At 41.2% G+C, this 21037-nt stretch overlaps 1 protein-coding gene and 1 long non-coding RNA gene across 5 annotated transcripts in view; one reads left to right on the forward strand and one right to left on the reverse strand.

Annotated features, from left to right (window-relative positions):
- LOC122550834 (serine/threonine-protein kinase Nek5-like) overlaps window positions 1-15132 on the forward strand; it is a 96371-nt gene extending 81239 nt beyond the window's left edge. For all 3 annotated transcript variants that reach the window (XM_043692147.1, XM_043692148.1, XM_043692149.1), the window contains 3 exons: window positions 7208-7360; window positions 10050-10167; window positions 14456-15132. In XM_043692147.1, the coding sequence (XP_043548082.1) occupies window positions 7208-7360; window positions 10050-10167; window positions 14456-14732 (548 nt within the window). In that variant the 3' untranslated portion in view covers window positions 14733-15132. The remainder of the gene's footprint in view (window positions 1-7207; window positions 7361-10049; window positions 10168-14455) is intronic.
- On the reverse strand, window positions 12075-17598 carry LOC122550836. Of its 2 annotated transcripts, XR_006311958.1 has the most exons (4): window positions 16094-17598; window positions 15518-15680; window positions 15130-15294; window positions 12075-12749 (listed from the first exon to the last, which is right to left on the reverse strand). It is a non-coding gene; the product is annotated as an uncharacterized LOC122550836 (long non-coding RNA). The 2 variants fall into 2 exon arrangements; XR_006311957.1 differs by lacking the exon at window positions 16094-17598 and having other exon boundaries at window positions 15518-16014.
- Between the last annotated feature and the right edge of the window lie 3439 nt (window positions 17599-21037).

Below are 21037 nucleotides of genomic sequence, written 5' to 3' on the forward strand. Positions count from 1 at the left end.
GTGAAAATAAGGCGTTGGGGACTGGGGAAGCGAAAATCATGGAGCAGGTGGAGGGCATGGGTGGTGTCCCGAACGTAGGTGGGGAGTTCTTGGACTAAGGGGGACAGGACCGTGTCAAGGTATGCGGAGATGAGTTCGGTGGGGCAGGAGCAGGCGGAGACAATGGGTCGGCCGGGGCAGTCAGGTTTGTGGATTTTGGGACAATGGGTCGGCTGGCGCAGGCATAGCTGTCAATAACTCAAGGTCACCTGAATTTAGAAATTATTCTTGCCAATTCCCTTCTTGCCACAGCGTCATTCTGTAGATCAGCCTGTTAGCTCAGATCAGTGTCTCATGCCCTCCCCCAACCCTCAGGACTGCGGTCTTTCTGGTTCCATCTTGCCACAGCCTCTTTCCCTTTTCCCTTCAGGACCAGATCACGCAGACTGCCAAAATTTTAAATCTATAGTTCCCCTCTCGCTTTCTAAAAAGCTAACGCAAATCAAACAATTTCACTGGTCAATTCAGGGGCATTCCTCATACACAGGCCCAAGGGGAACTTTAATAAAGCAGATTCGGCAAAGACCTCGTAAAATAGCAACAAGAGGTTCAAGAAAACCTCGTAAAAGAGAAATCTTGCCAACTATGCCAAACTGTTGGGGAAAAATCTTATGCTCATACAATTTTCTCCCTTATTTCTACCAATGTTTTGTGTATGTGATTGGGTGGTGTGGGAGACAAAACCTTGGTACCTCTGTCAGCTAAATTAAGGGCTTCTGGTGAGAGTTTCTTAGGGCAGCACCACATAGATATAATGTAGCTATCTGAAACTCTTGACAAGCTTTACGTTTAATGATCATAGATTTTACAGAATAAACAGTGCATTCTGAAAGACTGGTCAACTGAGGATAGTGAGGAGAAAGAATATGTTACACACCTGACTTCCTGCACATCCTTGAAAGGTACATGAGTGTACTCTGGACCATTATTGGACACAGGTTGTTGAGGGTACATTGAATGTGGTGAACAATGTCAGCAAATGTTGCACTAATGATAACTTTGATTTGCAATACAGAAGGGAATTTGGTAGAATGAAATTGTGTCCTTGAACATAGAAAGTATCAGTTGCAATCTTGCAGCACAACTCAGAAGGAAACTTGTATGGAATGAGTTCTCAATTGTTGAATTGGCATGTTTCACCCAACCTGATTAGTTGTTGATGTCTTCATTAATATTGGACCTACATATCGATTATATGCCAATTTTTTTCACACAGAGGATGGTACGTGTATGGAATGATATGCCAGAGGAAGTGGTGGAGGCTGGTACAATGCAACATTTAAGAGGCATTTGGATGGGTATATGAATAGGAAGGGTGTGGAGGGATATGGGCCGGGTGCTGAAAGGTGGGACTAGGTTGGGTTGGGATATCTGGTCAGCATGGATGGGTTGGACCATAGGGTCTGTTTCCATGCTGGTCAGCATGGATGGGTTGGACCATAGGGTCTGTTTCCATGCTGTACATCTCTATGACTCTATTTATTGTTTCTGTGCCCGTGTAACCTAAATGTATACGGTCTAGCATATCTTGGTATAGGGTTTGTAGAATTCTTTTCTGTCTTTAAAGATTAAATTCTTGGAAAGTCCTAGTTCATCTGTAAAAAACATGCTATCTTTTCAACCTGTAGGCTGTGTTCAGATCTTCCACTCAGGATGGCCTTTTTGAACTGTTGCAGCTAGTCATCATCTGATTTGACTTGCTGAGTTGGCTTTGCTTAGCTATGACCAAAACATAAAAGCTTGATGTTGAGAGCTGGAATCTTTGGTATTGTAACTGCAGATTTGTCCAGTCGTGGATCATAATATGCGGATCAGTGCACGCTAGCAGACCAATGATGAGGTCCATCTGCGTCAATGATGTAAAGGATTTTGAGTGTCTATCCTGAGGACCCATACTAATATATAAAACAGATAATGCCGGTCACACCCTTTCTAAGTAGCTTATCTTATGTGGACTGCACCACATTTGACAGTTTGCTGAGTACATGTTAAGTAAGGAGATGACATTTGTACTTGCACCAGTGCCAATCTTGGCATGTAGTGCATGTTGTTTATTCCTTTTCAGACGTTTTACTTGAATGGAGATAAAGGCTTCAGCTTTTTTGACACTGTCTATGTGGTGTGACAAATTAGCCACATTAACTATCTGGCTAGAGTCTGTAAGCTGTAACGTTAGTTACCTCTTGGACTTCGTTAACAGGCTTGTGTGGCATTGATGGAACTTTGGAAGCTTCTTTGGCATCATTCCTTGGTTAGTCCCTCTTCATATGTTTTTGTGGAGCAACTTGTAATATTTTATGTTTCTGTGGACCATTGGAATTCTTATGCATTTTTTTAACTCAATGACCTCTTGTACAACATAGATTGCATAAGTCATAAAATGCTGTACACGATCTTGATAGGTGAGACAAGCTACATCTTCTGGAAGATTCGGATGGTCCACTGAACCTGTTGAGTGCTACAATGATTTTTGTCAGTGTTGAGCACTCTCAGCCAGTGCTGACATGATATAATTGCTTGAAACCTACATACTTCTTCTAGTAATGTGCCAATGGTGTATTCCTGAGGTTTGTCAAGAAGTGCATTTTCTGAATGATTTTATAGGTGTGGAGGCAATGACCAGCCTTTCGGCTAAATTGGCTTTAGTGAAGTTGCATTTCTCTGTATTGATATATGCCTACAAATTGTTTGATTATTTTGTCTGGCTGTTGATAGTACAACATGTACTCATGCCTGTTAGCTGAAATTGAATTGCAAGTTGATCTTCAAAAATTTGAAAAGTGCTGTTAGGGCTTTTGCATCATTATCAGAAATACTGGAAGATTTTATTCTTCTTAACCTTCCAGTGATGAAGGCAGGAAAAGGATTAATTGCCTGTTGTTCTTTATCAGTTGTCTGCTAACCCATAAAGACCAATGCTCTCTTTAAATAACTGATGTTCCGGCAGAATATCAGTGAGATGTTTGCCTTCTACCTTCCTTTTGTGTAGCTTTATGCTCTTTAAAATGTCAAAGTGAAAATCTGTACAATTGTGTAATTTTTTTTCCCTATGTTTAATTATTCCTGTTGACATTAAAAGTGATTCTTTCTTATTTGTTGATATTGCTTTAAAGGTAATTTTTGGCTTCTCTCTTTCCTTTTTTGCTATAGCTTAGGATATCCAGACTTGTAGTAGTCGGTTTCTGTGCGTGTAGGTGCTCATTGTACTAAAAAAAGTGAGAACTTGCTTGTATTTTTTCTATTGATTGGAAATGAACATGGCAGAATTGACTAACTCCAGACACAGACAAGAACTCTTTAGTATTGACTTTTTTTTCAGTGTTACTAAATTTTATTTTCTTCTCAGTGTGCCATTCAGGACTACTTAAATCTCCTGTTTATTTTACTCCAGTCAACAGCAGGCCTCTCAGTTTCTTTAAAGAGAAAAGTCGAGTGCTCAATTTGCTTCAGTTCAAGTTTGTAGCCTTTAGTTTTGGTTGAAGCATGTTAGTTTGATTGTATTTGTAATGGCAGCACAGAACCCGTGCAGATGATTAGGAATGATGACTGTTAGGGAAAACTTTTCACAACTGCTATAGTGCTATCACCTTATCAGCCTTTGGTTTCCATTTACTGTCACTAACTTGCAGTTAATTCAAGCTTTTAGCACCAATTTACTGTCACTATGTCTTGCGGTTTTTTTTCGGCATGCTACCCCATGTAACATATATCATAAACTTTGTGGTTTTGTTGAGTCATGTATCTTGAGATTTATTTATACACCACCGACTATTTACATGGCTAAAATTTCACATACTTACACATGCAGTCTAGGGTTCTCTGATTACTGATTTTAATGTACATTAAATAACTTGCATTACATGACTAACTGTCTGACTGCATCGAGAGAGAGGGTAACTGAAATTGAGGTGGGTACCTGAACATCATGTCATTATGTCATGTAGCTGTCTTAAAGGTACAGGCCAGTTTGGTCAGGAATGTAAGCCATAATACAACAGAAATAGTGCTCGTTTGTCTTCAAGTCTGTTCAATTAGCCATCTTCTATTATCCTTCTACTTCCAGAGCGGTTCATGTGTTTAAAAATGAAATAACTCCACAGAGGCCAGTATCCTGTCACCAAGTCACCCTTTATTTAAACGTGCAGAATATTTGCAGAATATTCTGTTCACTTTGAGCCAGCTCTCAAAGTGAACAGAATCTCTGACACACCTTTTTTTACCTTTCTTTTTTTAATTTTTTGTGTGCAGGTGTGAGACACAGTGAAAGACACAAACTGTATGAATCTTTATTCAATTTCCATTACCAGGAAGAAAAGAAACACCAAGTGGCCAGTGACAAGCAGTGCCCTTCACATCAAAGGGCAATGTTGTGATCAAACAGTGAAAGGGAGGGCAAGGATTAAATCAGTATAGAGTTGGAGGGGGAAATAATACGCTACACTTCCTATGGTGTCCACCTCTCCCTGAACAACTCAAGGGTTTTGGTGGACACTGCGTGCTCCTTCTTCAGAGAGACCTGGGTTCTCACACCTGTTATTTTAAAATCTTTTTTTCTTTTTCTTTTCTTATGTCATGTGTGCAGGTGTGAGACACAGTGAAAGACTCAAGGTGCACAAATCTTTATTCAGCTTCCACCACCAGGAAGAAAGGAAACACCCGAGTGGCCAGTGACAAGCAGTGCCCTTCACATCAAAGGGCAATGCTGTGTGATCAAACAGTGAAGGGGAGGGCAGGGATTAAATCAAAATAGAGTTGGAGGGGGAAATAATGCACCCCACTCTCTGCAGCGCCCACTTCTCCCTGAACAACTCAAGGGTGTTGGTGGACACCATGTGCTCCTTCTCCAGAGACACCCGGGCTCTCACACCTGTTTATACCTGTCAGCTTGGGCTGCCTAACTGGACCAGATTAACAGCCCCAATCAGGAAACTCATATTCTATAAGGTGGTGACCTTGTTACAATCACTATAAAAAGCATTCAGAAGCCATTACAGTGGTTAAATTTGTGGAGATGATTATTTGCATTGAAAAATGATTAGTAAGGTTCAAAGGAATTAGAATTACTATGGTGTGGAAACAGGCTCTTCGGCCCAACAAGTCCACAGCGCCCCTTCGAAGGATATCCTACCCAGACCAATTACCCTACATTTCCCCAGACTAATGCACCTAACCTAATCATCCCTGAACACTATGGACAATTCAGCATGGCTAATTCACCTAACCTGCACATATTTGGATAGTGGGAGGAAACCGGAGACACGGAAGAATGTGCAAGCTCTGCACAGACAGCTGAAGCTGGAATCGAACCTGGGTCCCTGGTGCTGTGAGGCAGCAGTGTTAACCACTGATCCACTGTGCCCCCCCACCCAAGGTCATGAGTATATCAGTGTATTTTCCCTCATGTTATGATGGGGAAAATAAACAATACATCTTACTTCCAATTTTCAAGAACTTACTTCATTCCTTTCATTTCATCTGGAATGTTACCCCTTCCTTCTCATCATTCTCTTACCTTCCCCTCACTGTTTCCACTGGTGCTGCCAGGTCTCTGCCACAATGTGCAGTTGTTGAGTTTTCCAGGGTGACCAATGGAGTACTTTGTCAGAAATGTCCTACATGGCCAGACCCAACTCCCCACACACAGCTTCCCAGACTGATTCTTCCAAACTCAGGCCGATACTGACTCCCCCGGTCTCAGGCCGACACTGACTCCCCCAGTCTCAGGCCTACACTGACTTGCCGGTCTCAGGCCTACACTGACTTCCCAGTCTAAGGCCTACACTGACTCCCTGTTATGAAGATGTGGGTGTCCTCTACCTTTAAGAGAGTTAAAAGCTAGCAGTGACAGCACCAAGTGTTCTCGATAAGATACTATGTAACATTTAGTTAAGAAAAGATAGCACTGGCTGAGTTGCTATGAGACAAAAAAAATTTGAATTAGGCCAATCAATTTAAATTATACCCCAAAAATACCAAATTCCAATCAAGTTTGAATTGAGTATGTTGACAATCTTAAAAGCCAATGACACAATCCGATGTTTTGGGGGTATAAGACCAGGCCAAATTGGACAATTGGGAGGAGAACTGCCAAGCCAACGACATCTGCTAACTGCTCTGAGAAGAGCTCTCTTCAAGGTACCTTTATTGATTAGTAACCTGAAACAGAATCCCCAAGAAGGAAAAAAGAAGACTGGAATACAAGGAAGAACCAAAACCTGCCTGGTTTTGAGATAAGAAGCTTTGTTTCATAAATATTAATCGGGAGTTTTATTTGACTAGTATTGTAGAAGGGAAAGTAAAAGGTAGGTTGGAGGAAGGAGTTGTAAAGAGTTGTTCGTTAATTATTCTCTGTTATACTTGTGTAGGCCAGAGACCGGGGGGTCAGTGTCAGCCTGAGACTGAGGGAGTCATTCGAACTTTAATTCCAGATCTTTTAAAATTCAAATGCCACCATGGTGGGATTCAAACCCAGGTCTCCAGAGAATCATCTGGGTCTCGGGATTACGAGGCCAGTGACAAAACTACTGCACCAAATTTACCAATGATTATTAGTCAGCACCTTCCGAACCCACACTGAGTATCATTTGGAAGGACAAGAGTGGCAGATGCATGGGAATACCACCACCTGTAACTTCCCCTCCAAGCCACTCACCATCCTGACTTGGAAATATATCACTTTTCCTTCACTGTCAATGGCTCAAAATACTGGAATTCTCTCCCTAACATAATTGTGCGTCTACCTATACCAAATGCATTGGAGAGGTTCAAGAAGATAGTTCGCCATCGTCTTTCCAAGATAATTAGGGATGGTCAATAAATGATGGCCCACCCAGTGAAGCCCACGTTGTCTCTATGAATAAGAAAAAAGGAGGAAAAGGTTTGAGGAGATTCGCACTATTCCTTTCTCTTCCGTTTCTTTCCAAGTCCTAAATCACATTGGTTAAGAAGCGAATTGTCACTGAGACTGAGAACTGTCTCAGATGCCCCATTACTCTAGTCACACTATTACCAACTTGTATTTTTAGTAATTTGTAAAACATTGAGTTGAAGGGAGAGAGAAGAAAAATCTAACTGACATGATACACTGTGAGGTGTCTCATTTCAATGGATTCTGGGCCACTGTAAACTGTTAAAGTTATCACTGAATCTGATTTTTGAATTTCCTTAGCTACCTCCAAATCTGATGAGATTATGGTGATGAATGCAGATATTCCTAAAAACAGAAATCATTGGGAACAAAAACCACCAGATACTCTGCTGAATGCACTACAGGCTGCTCAGCTATCGTCCGTTTGTCAGACCATGAGTGAAGATCAGATTGGTAAAGAAATCTCTTGCAATTAGACTGTATGAAATGACAAACCTGCTCTTGTATATTTAAAGTTATAATAAGGTAAAATATAACTTAATTTAACTAATGACATTCAAAATATCTATAGTCACTTGGGAGCACAGGACTTGAGTAGTGCTGAAAAATAGAAATATGCTGCTAAAGATTTTTATCTTGAACTCAGCAGGACAGAATTGCATGAACACCAAATCTCAAAGGGAACAATGATTTATAATACATGAAAAATAATTTCTGATTGCTTGGCAAGTGGACTGCAGTTGGCAGAGGGCCGTTCCATGAATTTCCTGGTGTATTCTCTATGGCAACACTTCCATGAATCAGAGTAAATTTGCTCACCAGTCAGCACCTCTTCTCATGCATTTTAAATTGTCCGTCTCTTTGAGGTTTAGTATTCTTGAGTCTGCCCTGATGACTTAAGACAAGATGCTTTGATAGCTTATCTCTTTTTCTCAGCATTATTATGCATTTGTAATTAATATTTATTAGCTGAGTAAAACTGGTTTAAAAAAAAATCACTGAATTCCAAGTGTTAGAGCACAGAAGGATGTTTACTCAGTCCATCATTTCTGCACCAAATAAGCATGATTACTTAGAGTCATAGAGATGTACATCATGGAAACAGACCCTTCGGTCCAACCCATCCATGCCAACCAGATATCCCAACCCAACCTAGTCCTGCCTGCCAGCACCCGGCCCATATCCCTCCATACCCTTCCTCTTCATATACCCATCCAAATGCCTCTTAAATGTTGCAATTGTACCAGCCTCCACCACTTCCTCTGGCAGCTCATTCCATACACGTACCACCCTCTGCGTGAAAAAGTTGCCCCTTAGGTCTCTTTTATATCTTTCCCCTCTCACCCTAAACCTATGCCCTCTAGTTCTGGACTCCGCGACCCCAGGGAAAAGACTTTGTCTATTTATCCCCGCATAATTTTGTAAACCTCTATAAGGTCACCCCTCAGCCTCCGACGCTCCAGGGAAAACAGCCCCAGCCTGGTCAGCCTCTCCCTGTGGCTCAAATCCTCCAACACTGGCAACATCCTTGTAAATCTTTTCTAAACCCTCTCAAGTTTCACAACATCTTTCCGTTAGAAAGGAGAGCAGAATTGCACGGAATATTCCAACAGTGGCCTAACCAATGTCCTGTACTGCTAAGACTTGCTTTCCCAAAATACAGCACCTCGTATTTATCTGAATTAAACTCCATCTGCCACTTCTCAGCCCATTGGCCCATCTGGTCAAGATCCTATTGTAATCTGAGGTAACCCTCTTCATTGTCCACTACACCTCCAATTTTGATGTCATCTGCAAACTTACTAACTGCACCTCTTATGCTCGCATCCAAATCATTTATGTAAATGACAAAAAGTAGAGGGCCCAGCACCGATCCTTGTGGCACTCCACTGGTCACAGGCCTCCTCACTTGCTGCTAGTCTCCTGCTTCTCCCATATCTTTGCACATTATTTCTATCCAAATCATAATCCAATACCTTCTTGAATAAACATAATTTAGCCAATGCAAATTATTTTGTCATGGTGTACACGGTGATTGTTGCTGTGCTATAATACAAATATATTCATCTGCTAATTTTTGCAACCACTTAACAAGAATTGGAGAGGCTATTAATAAAATGGCATAAATATCTCAGCGTTAGACCCTTCTCTATTTTTAAATGAGGCATTGTTTACATTTGAACTTAGCATTCCGTAAAGTTCTTCACAAAAGTGAAGGTGAGGTCGGAGCTACTGCCATTGACATCAAGGCAACATTTGACCAAGAGTGGTATCAAGAAGTCCTAGCAAAATTGGAGTAAATGGAAATTGGGGGAAATTCTGCTGTTTGGAGTCACACCTGGAACAAAGGTTGTGTTTATTGGGGTCAATCATCTTAACTCCAGGTCTCCGCTGCAGTGTTCTTCAGAATGGTGTCTTGACCCAATCATTTTTAGCTGCTTCGTCAATGATCTCCCTTCAGTCATAAAGTCAGAGTGTTTGTGGATGATTTCACAATGTTCAACACCACTTATGACACCCCAGATACTGAAACAGTCCATTTCCATAAGCGCAAGACCTTGGTGCCATACAAGGGCCAGGCAATGACCATTTCTAACAGGAGAAAACCGAAACATTATCACTTGAAAATGAGCTGAACTCCACTTAAAGGTGGCCTTGCTGTCACTGTCCTGTCTTGTGACAGTGCTGCTGTCAGAAGTCTTTCATTTGCTGCTGGCCCCTTTATTCTGAAAGATGAAGCCCTATTACAATAAGCAAATGAATTATGTATTAAGAGCCCAGCCAACATCATTCTAAGAAGCTAACCTGAAGAAATGGATAAGGGTCAGTAGCCTTTTCAGGAATTAGGCAGAAGTCTCTTTGACTGAGCTGTTGCAGCCCCTGGAGAATATTATTGCCTATGTTTACGATGTGTGTATATATTGATAACTTGCATATGTATTGTATATTATGTAACAAAAATGCAGTCATCATGAATGTTTATTAGGCTTGTGATTGAAACAATTCCGTTCTGTTTTTCAATTCTGTGACACCAGGTACAGGATTAAGAGAATGATTATAGAGATAGTTATGAGTATGCTGAACCAGCCTTGCCCTTTCACACAGTGCTGATTATTGATTGTTCCATGTTTATGTTCAACAGATGACACACTGACTCCTTTGAAACCAACAGAAGAGAACAATGATCCCAAATCAAACACTGCCTCTGAAATAGATCTCGATAAGGCACGACTGGAACCGAGATCTGACGATGATGACACGTGAGCCAACGACTCTTTTTTAAAAAATTGTTAACCTTCCATCATTCAAATAAACAAAGGGATATTATCTGAATGTGTAGCACAGAAACAGGCTATGTGGCCCAACTAGTTCATACTGGTGTTTACAATTCAGACCAACCTTCTCTCACCCCTTTCCATCTAATACTACCAACAGAACCTTCTAGTTCTCTCTTCTTACGTGTTTTAGCTGTTTTCTCCTCATCTACTTATCCAATGGTTCCAGCCGGCTGTAATGCTGGATGAATCAGATTCCAAAATTACACCTGGCTTGATAGATCATAAGAACAGAGTTCCAAGGAAGGGTCACTGAACCCGAAAAGCTAATTCTGATTTCTTTCCACAGATGCTGTCAGATCTGCTGAGCCTTTTCAGCAATTTCTGTTTTTGTTTGTGATAGAACACTCCTCACTTGCCTGGATGGGTGCAGCTCCACCAACACTCAAGAAGCCTGACACTATCCAGGACAAAACAGCCCACTTGATTTTCAACATATCAAAAACATTCACTTTCTCCTCCATCATACTCAGTTGCAGCAGTGTGTACCATCTACAAGATACACTACAGAAATATGCTAATGTTACTTAGACAGCATGTTCCAACCCCATGATCACTACCACCTTGAATGACTAGGGAAGCAGATATGTGGGAGACACCACCACTTGCAAGCTCACCTTCCATTTACCATCCTGACTTGTAACTATATCGCTGTATTTCAGTTTTGCTGGACCAAAAGCCTAGAACTCCCTCCCTAACAGCATTGTGAATCTACGTACAGCACATAGAGTCATAGAGATGTACAGCACAGAAACTGACCCCTCGGTCCAACTCGTCCATGCCATTCTAAACTATCTAATCCCATTTGCCAGCACTTGCCCATATCCGTCTAAACTCTTCCTATTCATATACCCCTCCAGATGCCTTTTAAATTGTTGTAATTATATCAGCCTCCACCACTTCCTCTGGGAGCTCATTCCATACACATACCACCCTCTGCGAGACAAAGTTGCCCCTTAGGTTTCTTTTATATCTTTTCCTTCTCACCCTAAACCTATGCCCTCTAGTTTTAGACTCGCCCATCCCAGGAAAAAAGACCTTGTCTATTTACTCTATCTATGCCTTTCATGATTTCCCTGGAGAGCCTCCGACTCTCCAGGGAAAACAGCCTCAGCCTATTTAACCTCTCCCGAGGGCTGCAGCTGTTCATGAAAGCAACTCACTACCAGCGTCTCAAGGGCAACTAGGCACGAGCCACAAATGCTGGCTCAGCTAGCAAAGTCTACATACCATGAATGATTAATAAGACTTCTTTCCAGTTCTGATGGCCTAATCTGTTCTCAATCTGACAACTGGAAAAATTCTCTCCAAACTCTCACAGCTTGGAGACTTATAATCACTTTGTTGGGGGTTGTATTATAGGCCTCCCAGTAGCTGATGGTTGACCTCCTAGAGGTTTATAAAATCATGAGGAGCACGGATAGGGTTAATAGCCAACGTGGTGAAAGTGAGGACTGCAGATGCTGAAGATAAGAGTTGGCGTGTGGTGCTGGAAAAACACAGCAGGTTAGTCAGCATCCGAGGAGCAGGAGAGACAACGTTTTGGGCAAAAGTTCTTCATCAGAAATTAATAGCCAACATCTTTTTCCCCAAGATGGGGATGTCCAAAAGTAAAGGGCATAGGTTTAAGATGAGAGGGAAAGATTTCAAAAAGACCTGAGGGGTACCCTTTTCAACAGAGGGTGGTTTGTAAGTGAATGAGCTGCCGGAGGAAGTGTTGGAGGCTGGAACACTACAACATTTAAAAGACATCTGGATGGGTACATGAATAGGAAGGGTTGAGAGGGATATGGGCCAAATGCTAGCAAATGGGACTAGGTCAGATTGGGATGTCTGATTTATGTGGATGAGTTGGACCAAAGGATATGTTTCTGTGCTGTATGAATTGATGACTCTATGACTTGAAAATCCAATTTACCCTTCTGCTAGGGGAAAATCCTCTCCTGAACTGAAATATACCCTACTCTTCTTCTAGAATGAAATCAAAATCTAATTGTTCTGGACTAAATTCAAATTACGATATCAGTGTCATTTGTTTTTCTGTATGTCATTAACTTATCAATCCACCAACTCATACCACATCTATCTGGTTAGAATCATGCCACTCAGCCTGTGTTCCAGATTCCTCCAATTGTACAGGCCTAGCAGCGATCATGGGACAGTGACATATTTGGGAGGGTGGGGCTCTGTGAGTCCTCAACATTCATTTTGGAGCCTTCAAGTCTTTTGGCACCAGGTCAAACATGGGCAATGACACCTTCGATTGATTAGTTTTGACATGAATTGCATGTTTTCTCAGAAATTACGTGTTTAGATCACTTGACTTCTTTTTTGAAAAAAATTCCCTTATAGAACTGAAACAAAAATTCCCATTAAAAATATGAATTCTCAAATGATAATTAATATATACTTTACACTTTATATCACACTTGCCTCGTCTTAAATTTATCAGTGTTATTCATCTGAAGAGCACCTTGCGGTAGTGAGAATGGATCAGCTTTGGATTTCTGTAAAGCAGAATGGCAGGAGTTTGAAACTTGCCACTGTCCATTTACGTATACTTTGAACTTGCACAACACAAACTTTAGTGCTTTATGTATAGATTTTGACAGCAAAAGCAACACGCCTGTAAAAATGAGCTAATCTAAACAATTTGGGAATGAACTTCAATGCTATTTTCAGTATATAATCGAAGCAATCTAGGCTGCAAGTTTCTTGCTCTAGTATTCCATCCTAAAATCAAATTCCTTGACAAATGTTTGATACATCCCATCACCTGCACTCCTAACCTACATTAAATTGTAATAATAGTTGATGACATTGTGTTCTATGTTTTCTGTGTTGTGCACTCACAAAACAATCAAGCTAAATTAGATTAGAGCACAACAGGGTAGCATAGTAGTGGACAAATAATTCAAAGACCTATATTCTTGATCTAGTGACAACAATCAAATCCCATCATTCCATTGGGGGAATTTCGATTCAGTTAGTGAAAAATATATTAAATGTAAATCTTGCATTAGTAGTGGTCACTGTGGAAACTTGTTAAGGTCCACCTGATTCATCAATGTCCTTTAGGGAAAAAGATCTACTCTTGTCCAATTTGGCTGATACGTGACTCCAGTCCAACAACAAAATAGTGGCTCATAATTACCCTCTAAAATGGCCAAGCAAGTCATCCTTTTGCAGCAAATTGCAACAACCAAATATAATAAAAATAAAACTGAATAAACTACTGGGCATTGACCTGAACATCAGATTTGGGTATGATAAAGGTACTCCCAGCCAATCCTGCAAAGTTCACGAGCGTCTGGGGATTTGCAGCAAGTATGGGAAAGTGACATAATTGACTATTCAAACAATGGCTGATGTAGTCATTTGCACAGAATCATGCCATTCACCCCATGTTCCAGATTCCTCCAATTCCACAGGCTTAGCAGAGACATATTTGGGAGAATGAGGTTCTGTGAGTCCTTAACATTCACTTTGGAGCCTTGAAGTTTTTTGGCATCTAGTCAAACATGGGCAATGACAACTTCAGTTGATTAGTATTGACCATCCTTCCTCAGCTGATGAATCAATACACTCTAGTTGCTAGGTCAAAATCCTGGAATTCTGTCCAGATCAAGAATGTGTCCACTCACACTAAATGGACTGCAGTGGTTCAATAAGGCTGCTCACCACCACTTTCTCAAGGACAACTGGAGATAGGCAATAAATGTTTGCTAAGCTAGTGACGCCTGCATCTTGTCAATGAATAAAACAAAACTTTGTCAACCATTGTTCATTTGGTAAGATTCTCACTTCTGAGTTACCAGTCTTTGGATTCGACCATGATTAGAAAACAGAAATCAAGGTTGACACTCCAGTGCAAGTGCGATACCGTTGAAGGTGCCTTTTTTCAGATGAGACATTAAACTGAGGTCTCACCTGCCTGTTTAGGTGGCCTTAAAAGATTCTGTGGCATTATTTAGAAGAAAAGCAGAGAATTGTTTACTCCTGCACTGGCCAATTATCTGGTCACTTTTACATCGTTATTTGTGAGAGCTAACCATGTGGAAATTGACTGTGGTTGTAAAGCACTTTGAGGTCTTTATTGTCTCAATCTTTTAGTATTTTCAGACTTAACCATCACAAAGCTTTATTATGTGACTACTCTGATTCATTTTGTAGGATTCTGAATTGTATTTATATGAATTTTTGTTTTCCCTAGAAATTTTGAAGAATCAGAAGATGAACTCACAGAGCAGCTCGTAGAGTCTTTGCAAGATCTAGTTCATCCAGAAGAGAAAATACAAGGTAGTGATGGGCCAGAAATCAGTCAAAGAATATCCAATGAAGAAGAAGAACAAAAGAATGAAGGCCACAAGGAAGTACTTGTTCCTGATTCTCAGAGAAAGTCTGAGGAATCCTTTGATGAAAAGAACAGAGGTGCACCTGACCCAGGCAAGAATTGTACAGAACAAAATGGGACAACTGCCAGAGAATGATACAGTTACTGTGATGTTCTTACAGCTGATAAACTACCTGGGAGTCATTTGAAACACAAGAAGTCTTACAGTTTTGTCTAAAAGTATACTTGTATTTCAAAGAAAAACTTCAATGTAAAAGACTTTACTGGATATATTAGTCAGGCATCTGATCAATTAACTACGACATTCAAGACAACCAGCTGTGAAAGTGGTTATTGTTATTCATCAAGGATATATCTAGCTATATGTATAGTCTTTAGAGTCAATAATAAAAGTCAGTAAAGATTAGCCTTGTCATTTTTAGGAATATATTTCCGGTCATTTCTAAGTATTACTATTTATTTAGTAAATCCAAATTCATGAAGGCAAGTGATTGCCACTTTGTTGTGTCTAAGGTGATTAGTCAACCACTTACTCTGTAGCGGGAACACTCCTCAGTTCTGTGCAGCTTTGTTTCTGTTCGTTTGGTCTTTCAATATTGAGACTGATAGTTTTCGAATTGCACAAGGGCGCTGTTTTGGAATCCGTTAGTTTTCTCTTGGAATTCAACCTGCTGCATCATTTGCTTTCCCAGGGGCACCTGCGTAAGGAATGGGGACAAGGTATAAGTGCTGATTCACTTCCCCAATATTGTAAATCTATTTTTATGGTAATATGGGGACTTTCTGTGAAAGGATGAGTTATTTTCTGAGTCATGATGTTATGGTTTGGAATGTGGATAAAGCTCAGTGGTATTTGTGTCCTTCACTCTCACTTAAACCACCAAGGAGTGTTGATAATATACATCATGCCTGGTACTTTACCTTGACTGCCAAACTTAGTTGGGGACATCATCAGCCTCTGTTGTTGTAAATTGGGAACACCATCTATTGGAATGCACAAGATCTGGGACAAATAGCAGAGGACAATTGCTCTGAAATCAGCAAGATCAAAAGATGATCCCAATGAAGACTTGTGGCCAGTTACCTGAGAACAGATTGAAATCTTACTAACATTTCATACTTAGCAATGATACCTGGACACAATAGTGCTATTGTTTACAACAGTCATGGCTGACTCATCCTAAACCGGACAAAGAAAGGAATGTGAAAAGAAGATTTTGCCCTCTCATTCATGTTCAAATGCGCATAACAGGACTCCTTTTCAAAATTTAAATAATGTTAGCTGGATCGACTGGTTTCAAGGATTAATGAACTTATTTTACAAATTACAGAACAACAGATCATCTTGTTGATTTTGGAAGAAGATTCATCTTCAGAATTGAGCCTTATTCTATTCGTGCTTCATCGGCTAAAAGCCTGCACCCATTGGTCATTAGCAATTTCAGTTTATGTCTTTTAACACTTTTTGAAGAGAAACAATGTTGAACATTTTTATACCTTCCTCTTGTTGACCCCTAGTTTCCCATGCTGGAATACATGTCTGGACACCATGAGGTCTGAATCAGATTTACCTATTTTAAAGCAAAACATTTTAATGATATTGTTGGAAACATCCAGGATATTTTACATATTCCAGGGCTTGTTTCCCCTTCATTATACTCACAGACTACCTACTGACAGGAAATGAAAGTCAATGGAGTGGAGAGGCCTAACATTACATCGCTGCACTTCTATCTTCTATCTCCCCCATGAGCTGATCCCCATTCAATGTAATGATAGATTAAAGCAGCTTGTAGGACAGAGCCACTACTGTTCATCTTCCTCCAGCAAGCAACACTGCATAGAAGATTACTGTGCATAATGACTATAATACTTCAAAATTCTAGCAGTGGTCATTGTCTTTTTCATTTGCACAATGACAAGGAGAGGTATTGTTCACAAATCAACAGGAAACACGCTATAGAACTTGCATTGAATGATACTATTTCTGATCTGAATAGATTTGCACTTGAGTATTTCTACTATTGTACATAATTGAAGTTTTTAAAAACTAAGTAAATATAATAAATTACAAGCATCTCTGGAGATCAGTCAAAGAAAAACAAACAGTGCAATGCTGTTTCACAGCTGACATTGGGATACTTCAGTATGGAAACTACACACAGCAACTGGGAATGATCAGTGATTTCAGAGCGTGGTCAGCTAAGTGTTTAATTTTAAGACTTATAAATTTTTTTTTTGCAAATCTATGATAGTGAGTAGGTTGAGGGGACTTTTTTTTAATGTTATACTGAGATCTGTCTCCTGATTTTGATATTAAGTTATTCCAGAACAATGTTTTTGAACAATAAGACTGTTCAACACAAGAGTTTTTGAGAGCATGTCTTGTGATTTTTTGGGGTATATTTTGGGTCTGTAGATTGTTTAAGGTGCAGAGAAGACTTTTAGTGGAGTGATGTGGTCTTTCTGTCAGATAGGGGAGATTACAGATAATTTCAGTGTTCCTTGAGATTATGTCTGCAAGAAGTGTGTTTGATGAAAATCCTGTCAGATCGCATGGATCGGTTGGAACGGCAGTTAGAGACAATGAGGAATTTACAGGAGCTAGGAGATGTGGGATGGCAGTTTCAGGAAGGTAGGAAAACCACAGATACAGTTAGGTAGATGGGTTACTGCTCGGAAAGGTAGGAGAGTTAGGCAGGTAGTGAAGGAGTCTCCTGTGGCTATCCCTATCTCAAATAAGTATGCTATTTTGGGAAATGTAGTGGCTGTTGGCCTCTCAGAGGAAATATAGTGCTGACAGATGTGTCTCTGGTATCCAAACTGTTTCTACTGTAAAGAGTGGTATGTCAGGTTCCTTTGGATTGAATTTCATAGGCGACTCTGCAGTCCAGGGCACATTTTGATATTTCTGAAGCCAACTGCGAGATAGCAGAATGGTGTGTTGCCTCCCTGGTGCCAGGGTCAAGAATGTCTCAGAGATGGTGCAGAATATTCTCAAAGGGGAGAGTAACCAGCAGGTTATTGTACACATTGAGGAGGGACCTGATTGAGGCTGACAAAATTATGTGAGGTATAGACAGGGTGGATGCTTTCTCCCAGAGTGGAAGACTCAATTATTAGGGGTTCCAAGTTCAAAGTGAGAGGGGAAAAGTTTAGGGGAGATGTGCGTGGAAGGTTCTTCGTGCAGAGGGTGGTGGGTGCCTGGAACACATTGCCAGTGGAGGTGGTAAGGGCAGGAATGATAGCATCACTCAAGATGTATCTAAACAGATACATGAATGGGCAGGGAGCAGAGGGTACAGACCCTTAGAAAATAGGTGGCAGGTTTAGACAGATGATCTGGATTGGCACAGGCTTGGAGGGTCAAAGAGCCTGTTCCTGTGCTGTAATATTCTTTGAAACATTCTGCAAGCTGGCGTCCTGTCTCCCCAGTGTAGAGGAAACCACATCGAAAGCAACGGAACAGCAGATGACGTGTGGAAGTACGGGTAAATTTGATGGATGTGGAAGGATCCTTTGGGGCCTTGGACAGAGGAGAAAGTGAGAACTGCAGATGCTGTAGATCAGAGCTGATCAGAGCTCATGCCCAAAACGTCTATTCTCCTGCTCCTTGGATGCTGCCTGACCTGCTGCGCTTTTCCAGCAACACATTATCGGCCTTGGACAGAGGTGAGGGGGGAGCGCAGAATTTGCACTTCTTCCAGTGGCAGGGTAAGGTGCTGGGAGTGAAGGGTGATTTGGTGGGGGGGGCATGGACCTAACAAGGGAGTTGTGGAGGGAATGGTCTCTCTGAAACGTAGATAAATATATCCCTGGTGGTGGAGTCTGTTTGTTGGTGGCAGTAATGGTGGAGGATGATGCAATTTGTCTAGAGGCTCATGGAATGGAAGGTGAGGACCAGCAGGATTCTGTCCTTGTTGAGATTGGAGGGAATGGGGTTCAAGGGCAGAGGTGCAGGAAGTTAAGCATCAACCACCATGTGGGAGGCAAAATTGTGGTCTTTGAAGAAGGAGGCTATCTGGGATGTTCTATGGTGGAATTGATCCTCCTGGGAACAGATGTGGCAGAGGTGGAGGAATTGGGAATAAGGGATAACATTTTTACAGAAGGCAGGGTGGGAGGAAGTGTAGTCCAGGGAGTTGTGGGAGTTGGTGAGTTTGAAGTAGATGTCCATGTTGAGTCGGTCACCGGAAATGGAGAGGTCCAAGAAGGGGAGGGAGGTATTTACTTTAAATCCATAGACTCCCACAGCTACCTGGACTACACCTCCTCCCACCCTGCCTCCTGTAAAAACGCTATCCCTTATTCCCAATTCCTGCACCTTATCCCAGTTCCAACCTTCCAACTCAGCACCACTCTCTTGAACTGTCCACCTTCCTTCCCACCTATCCGCTCCACCCTCCTCTCCAACCTATCACCTTCACCCTCACCTTCATCTACCTAGCGTCTTCCTAGCTACCTTCTCCCCAGCCCATCCCTCTCCCATTTATCTCTCAGCCTTCTTGAGCCACCCCCCTCATTCCTGATGAAGAACTTATGCTCCTCGGATGCTGCCTGACCAGCTGTGCTTTTCCTGCGTTATACTCTTCGACATATGTCAAGTATAGACAGCTGGGATCAAGTGAGTCCCGACAGGAGTATAAAGGTAGTAGGGGTATACTTAAGAGGAAAATCAGGAGGGCAAAAAGGTGAAATCTCTGTGGCAAATAGGATTAAGGAGAATCTCAAGATATTCTACAAGTACATTAAGAGAAAGAGTAACTAGGGAGAGAATAGGGCCCCTTAAAGATCAATATTTGTGGAACCACAGGAAATTGGTGAGATATTAAACAAGTATTTGCATTATTATTTATTGTTTAGAAGGGTTTGGAAGCTAGAGAACTTGGGGACATAAATAATATCTTGGAAGTGTCCATAATACAGAAGTGGAGGTGCTGGATGTCCGAAAATGCATAATCATGGATAAATCCCCAGGAACAGATCAGATGTATTCTAGAACTTTGAGGGGAACTCGGAAGGTGATTGCAGGACACCTTGCTGAGATATTTGCATCATCAATAGCCACAGGTGAGGTGCTGAAAGACCAGAGGCTGGCTTACGTGGTGCCATTTTTCAAGAAAGGCTGTAAGGAAAAGCCAGAGAATTATAGACTGGTGAGTCAGAGATGGGTACGTTGTTAGGATTCTGAGGGACAAGGTTTACATGCATTTGGAAATGCAAAGATTGATCAGGGAGAGTCAGCATAACTTTTTGTGTGATCATGTCTCAACAGCTTGATTGAATTTTTTGGAAGTGACAAAGAAGATTAATGAATACAGGGCAGCAGATGTTGTCTGTATGGATTTCAGCAAGGCATTCAACAAGGTTCTGCATGGTAAACTGGTTAGTAAGGGAATCCAGGGGTGCTGGTCAATTGGATACTTATTTGGCTTGAAGGTAGGAAACAGAGCTTGGTGGTAGACGGTTAATGTTTTGAACTGGAGGCCTGTGACAAGTGGTGTGCTGCAAGCATTTGGTGCTAAGTCTACTGCTTTCTGTCATTTACATATGAATATAGCAGATATGGTTAGTAAATTTGCAGATGATACCAAAATTCATGGTGTCATGAATATTTAAAAACATTATCTCAGATTACAATGGGATCTTGATCAGATGGGTCAACGGACCAAGGAGTGGCAGATAGAGTTTAATTTAGATAAATGTACATCTTACATTTTGGTAAAACAAATCAGGGCAGGATTTATACACTTAACAATAAGGTTCTGGGAAGTATTGCTGAACAGAGACTGAGGGATGCAGGTGCATAGTTCCTTGACAGTGAAGTCACAGGTACACAGGGTAATGAAGGTGGCATTTGGCACACTTGCCTTCACTGGTCAGTACATTGTGTATAGGAGTTAGGAAGTCATGTTGCAACTGTACAGGACTTTAATTAGGTAACTTCTAGAATACTGTGTTTACTTCCCTGGCATAGTGTTAAACTTGAAAGGGTCCAAAACAAAAAATTACAACAATGTTGCCAGGCTTGGAGGGCTTGCAATATAGGGAAAGGCTGAATAGGCTGGAGCTTTTTTAAACCTGGAGCAGTGGAGGCTGAAGGGTAACCTTATAGTGGTTTATAAAATCATGAGGGACATGGATAGAGTGAATAGCCAAGGTTTTTTTTCCAGGGTAGGAGAGTCCAAACCTAGAGCGCATAGGTTTAAGGTGAGCGGAGAAGATATAAAAGGGACCCGAGGGACAACACTTTCATGCGGAGGGTGGTGCGTGTATGGAATGAGCTGCTAGAAGTGGTGGAGGCTGGTCCAATTACAATAATTAAAAGGAATTTGGAAGGATATGTGAATACAGGAGTTTAGGATAGCTCGTTCAACTTGTCCATGCTGTATAACTTTTATATCTATTTTCTCTTTTCCCTACTTAAAAAAAGGAAGCAGG

The sequence above is a fragment of the Chiloscyllium plagiosum genome, chromosome 6 (genome assembly GCF_004010195.1).
Source record: "Chiloscyllium plagiosum isolate BGI_BamShark_2017 chromosome 6, ASM401019v2, whole genome shotgun sequence".
Classification (NCBI taxonomy): Eukaryota; Metazoa; Chordata; class Chondrichthyes; order Orectolobiformes; family Hemiscylliidae; genus Chiloscyllium; species Chiloscyllium plagiosum.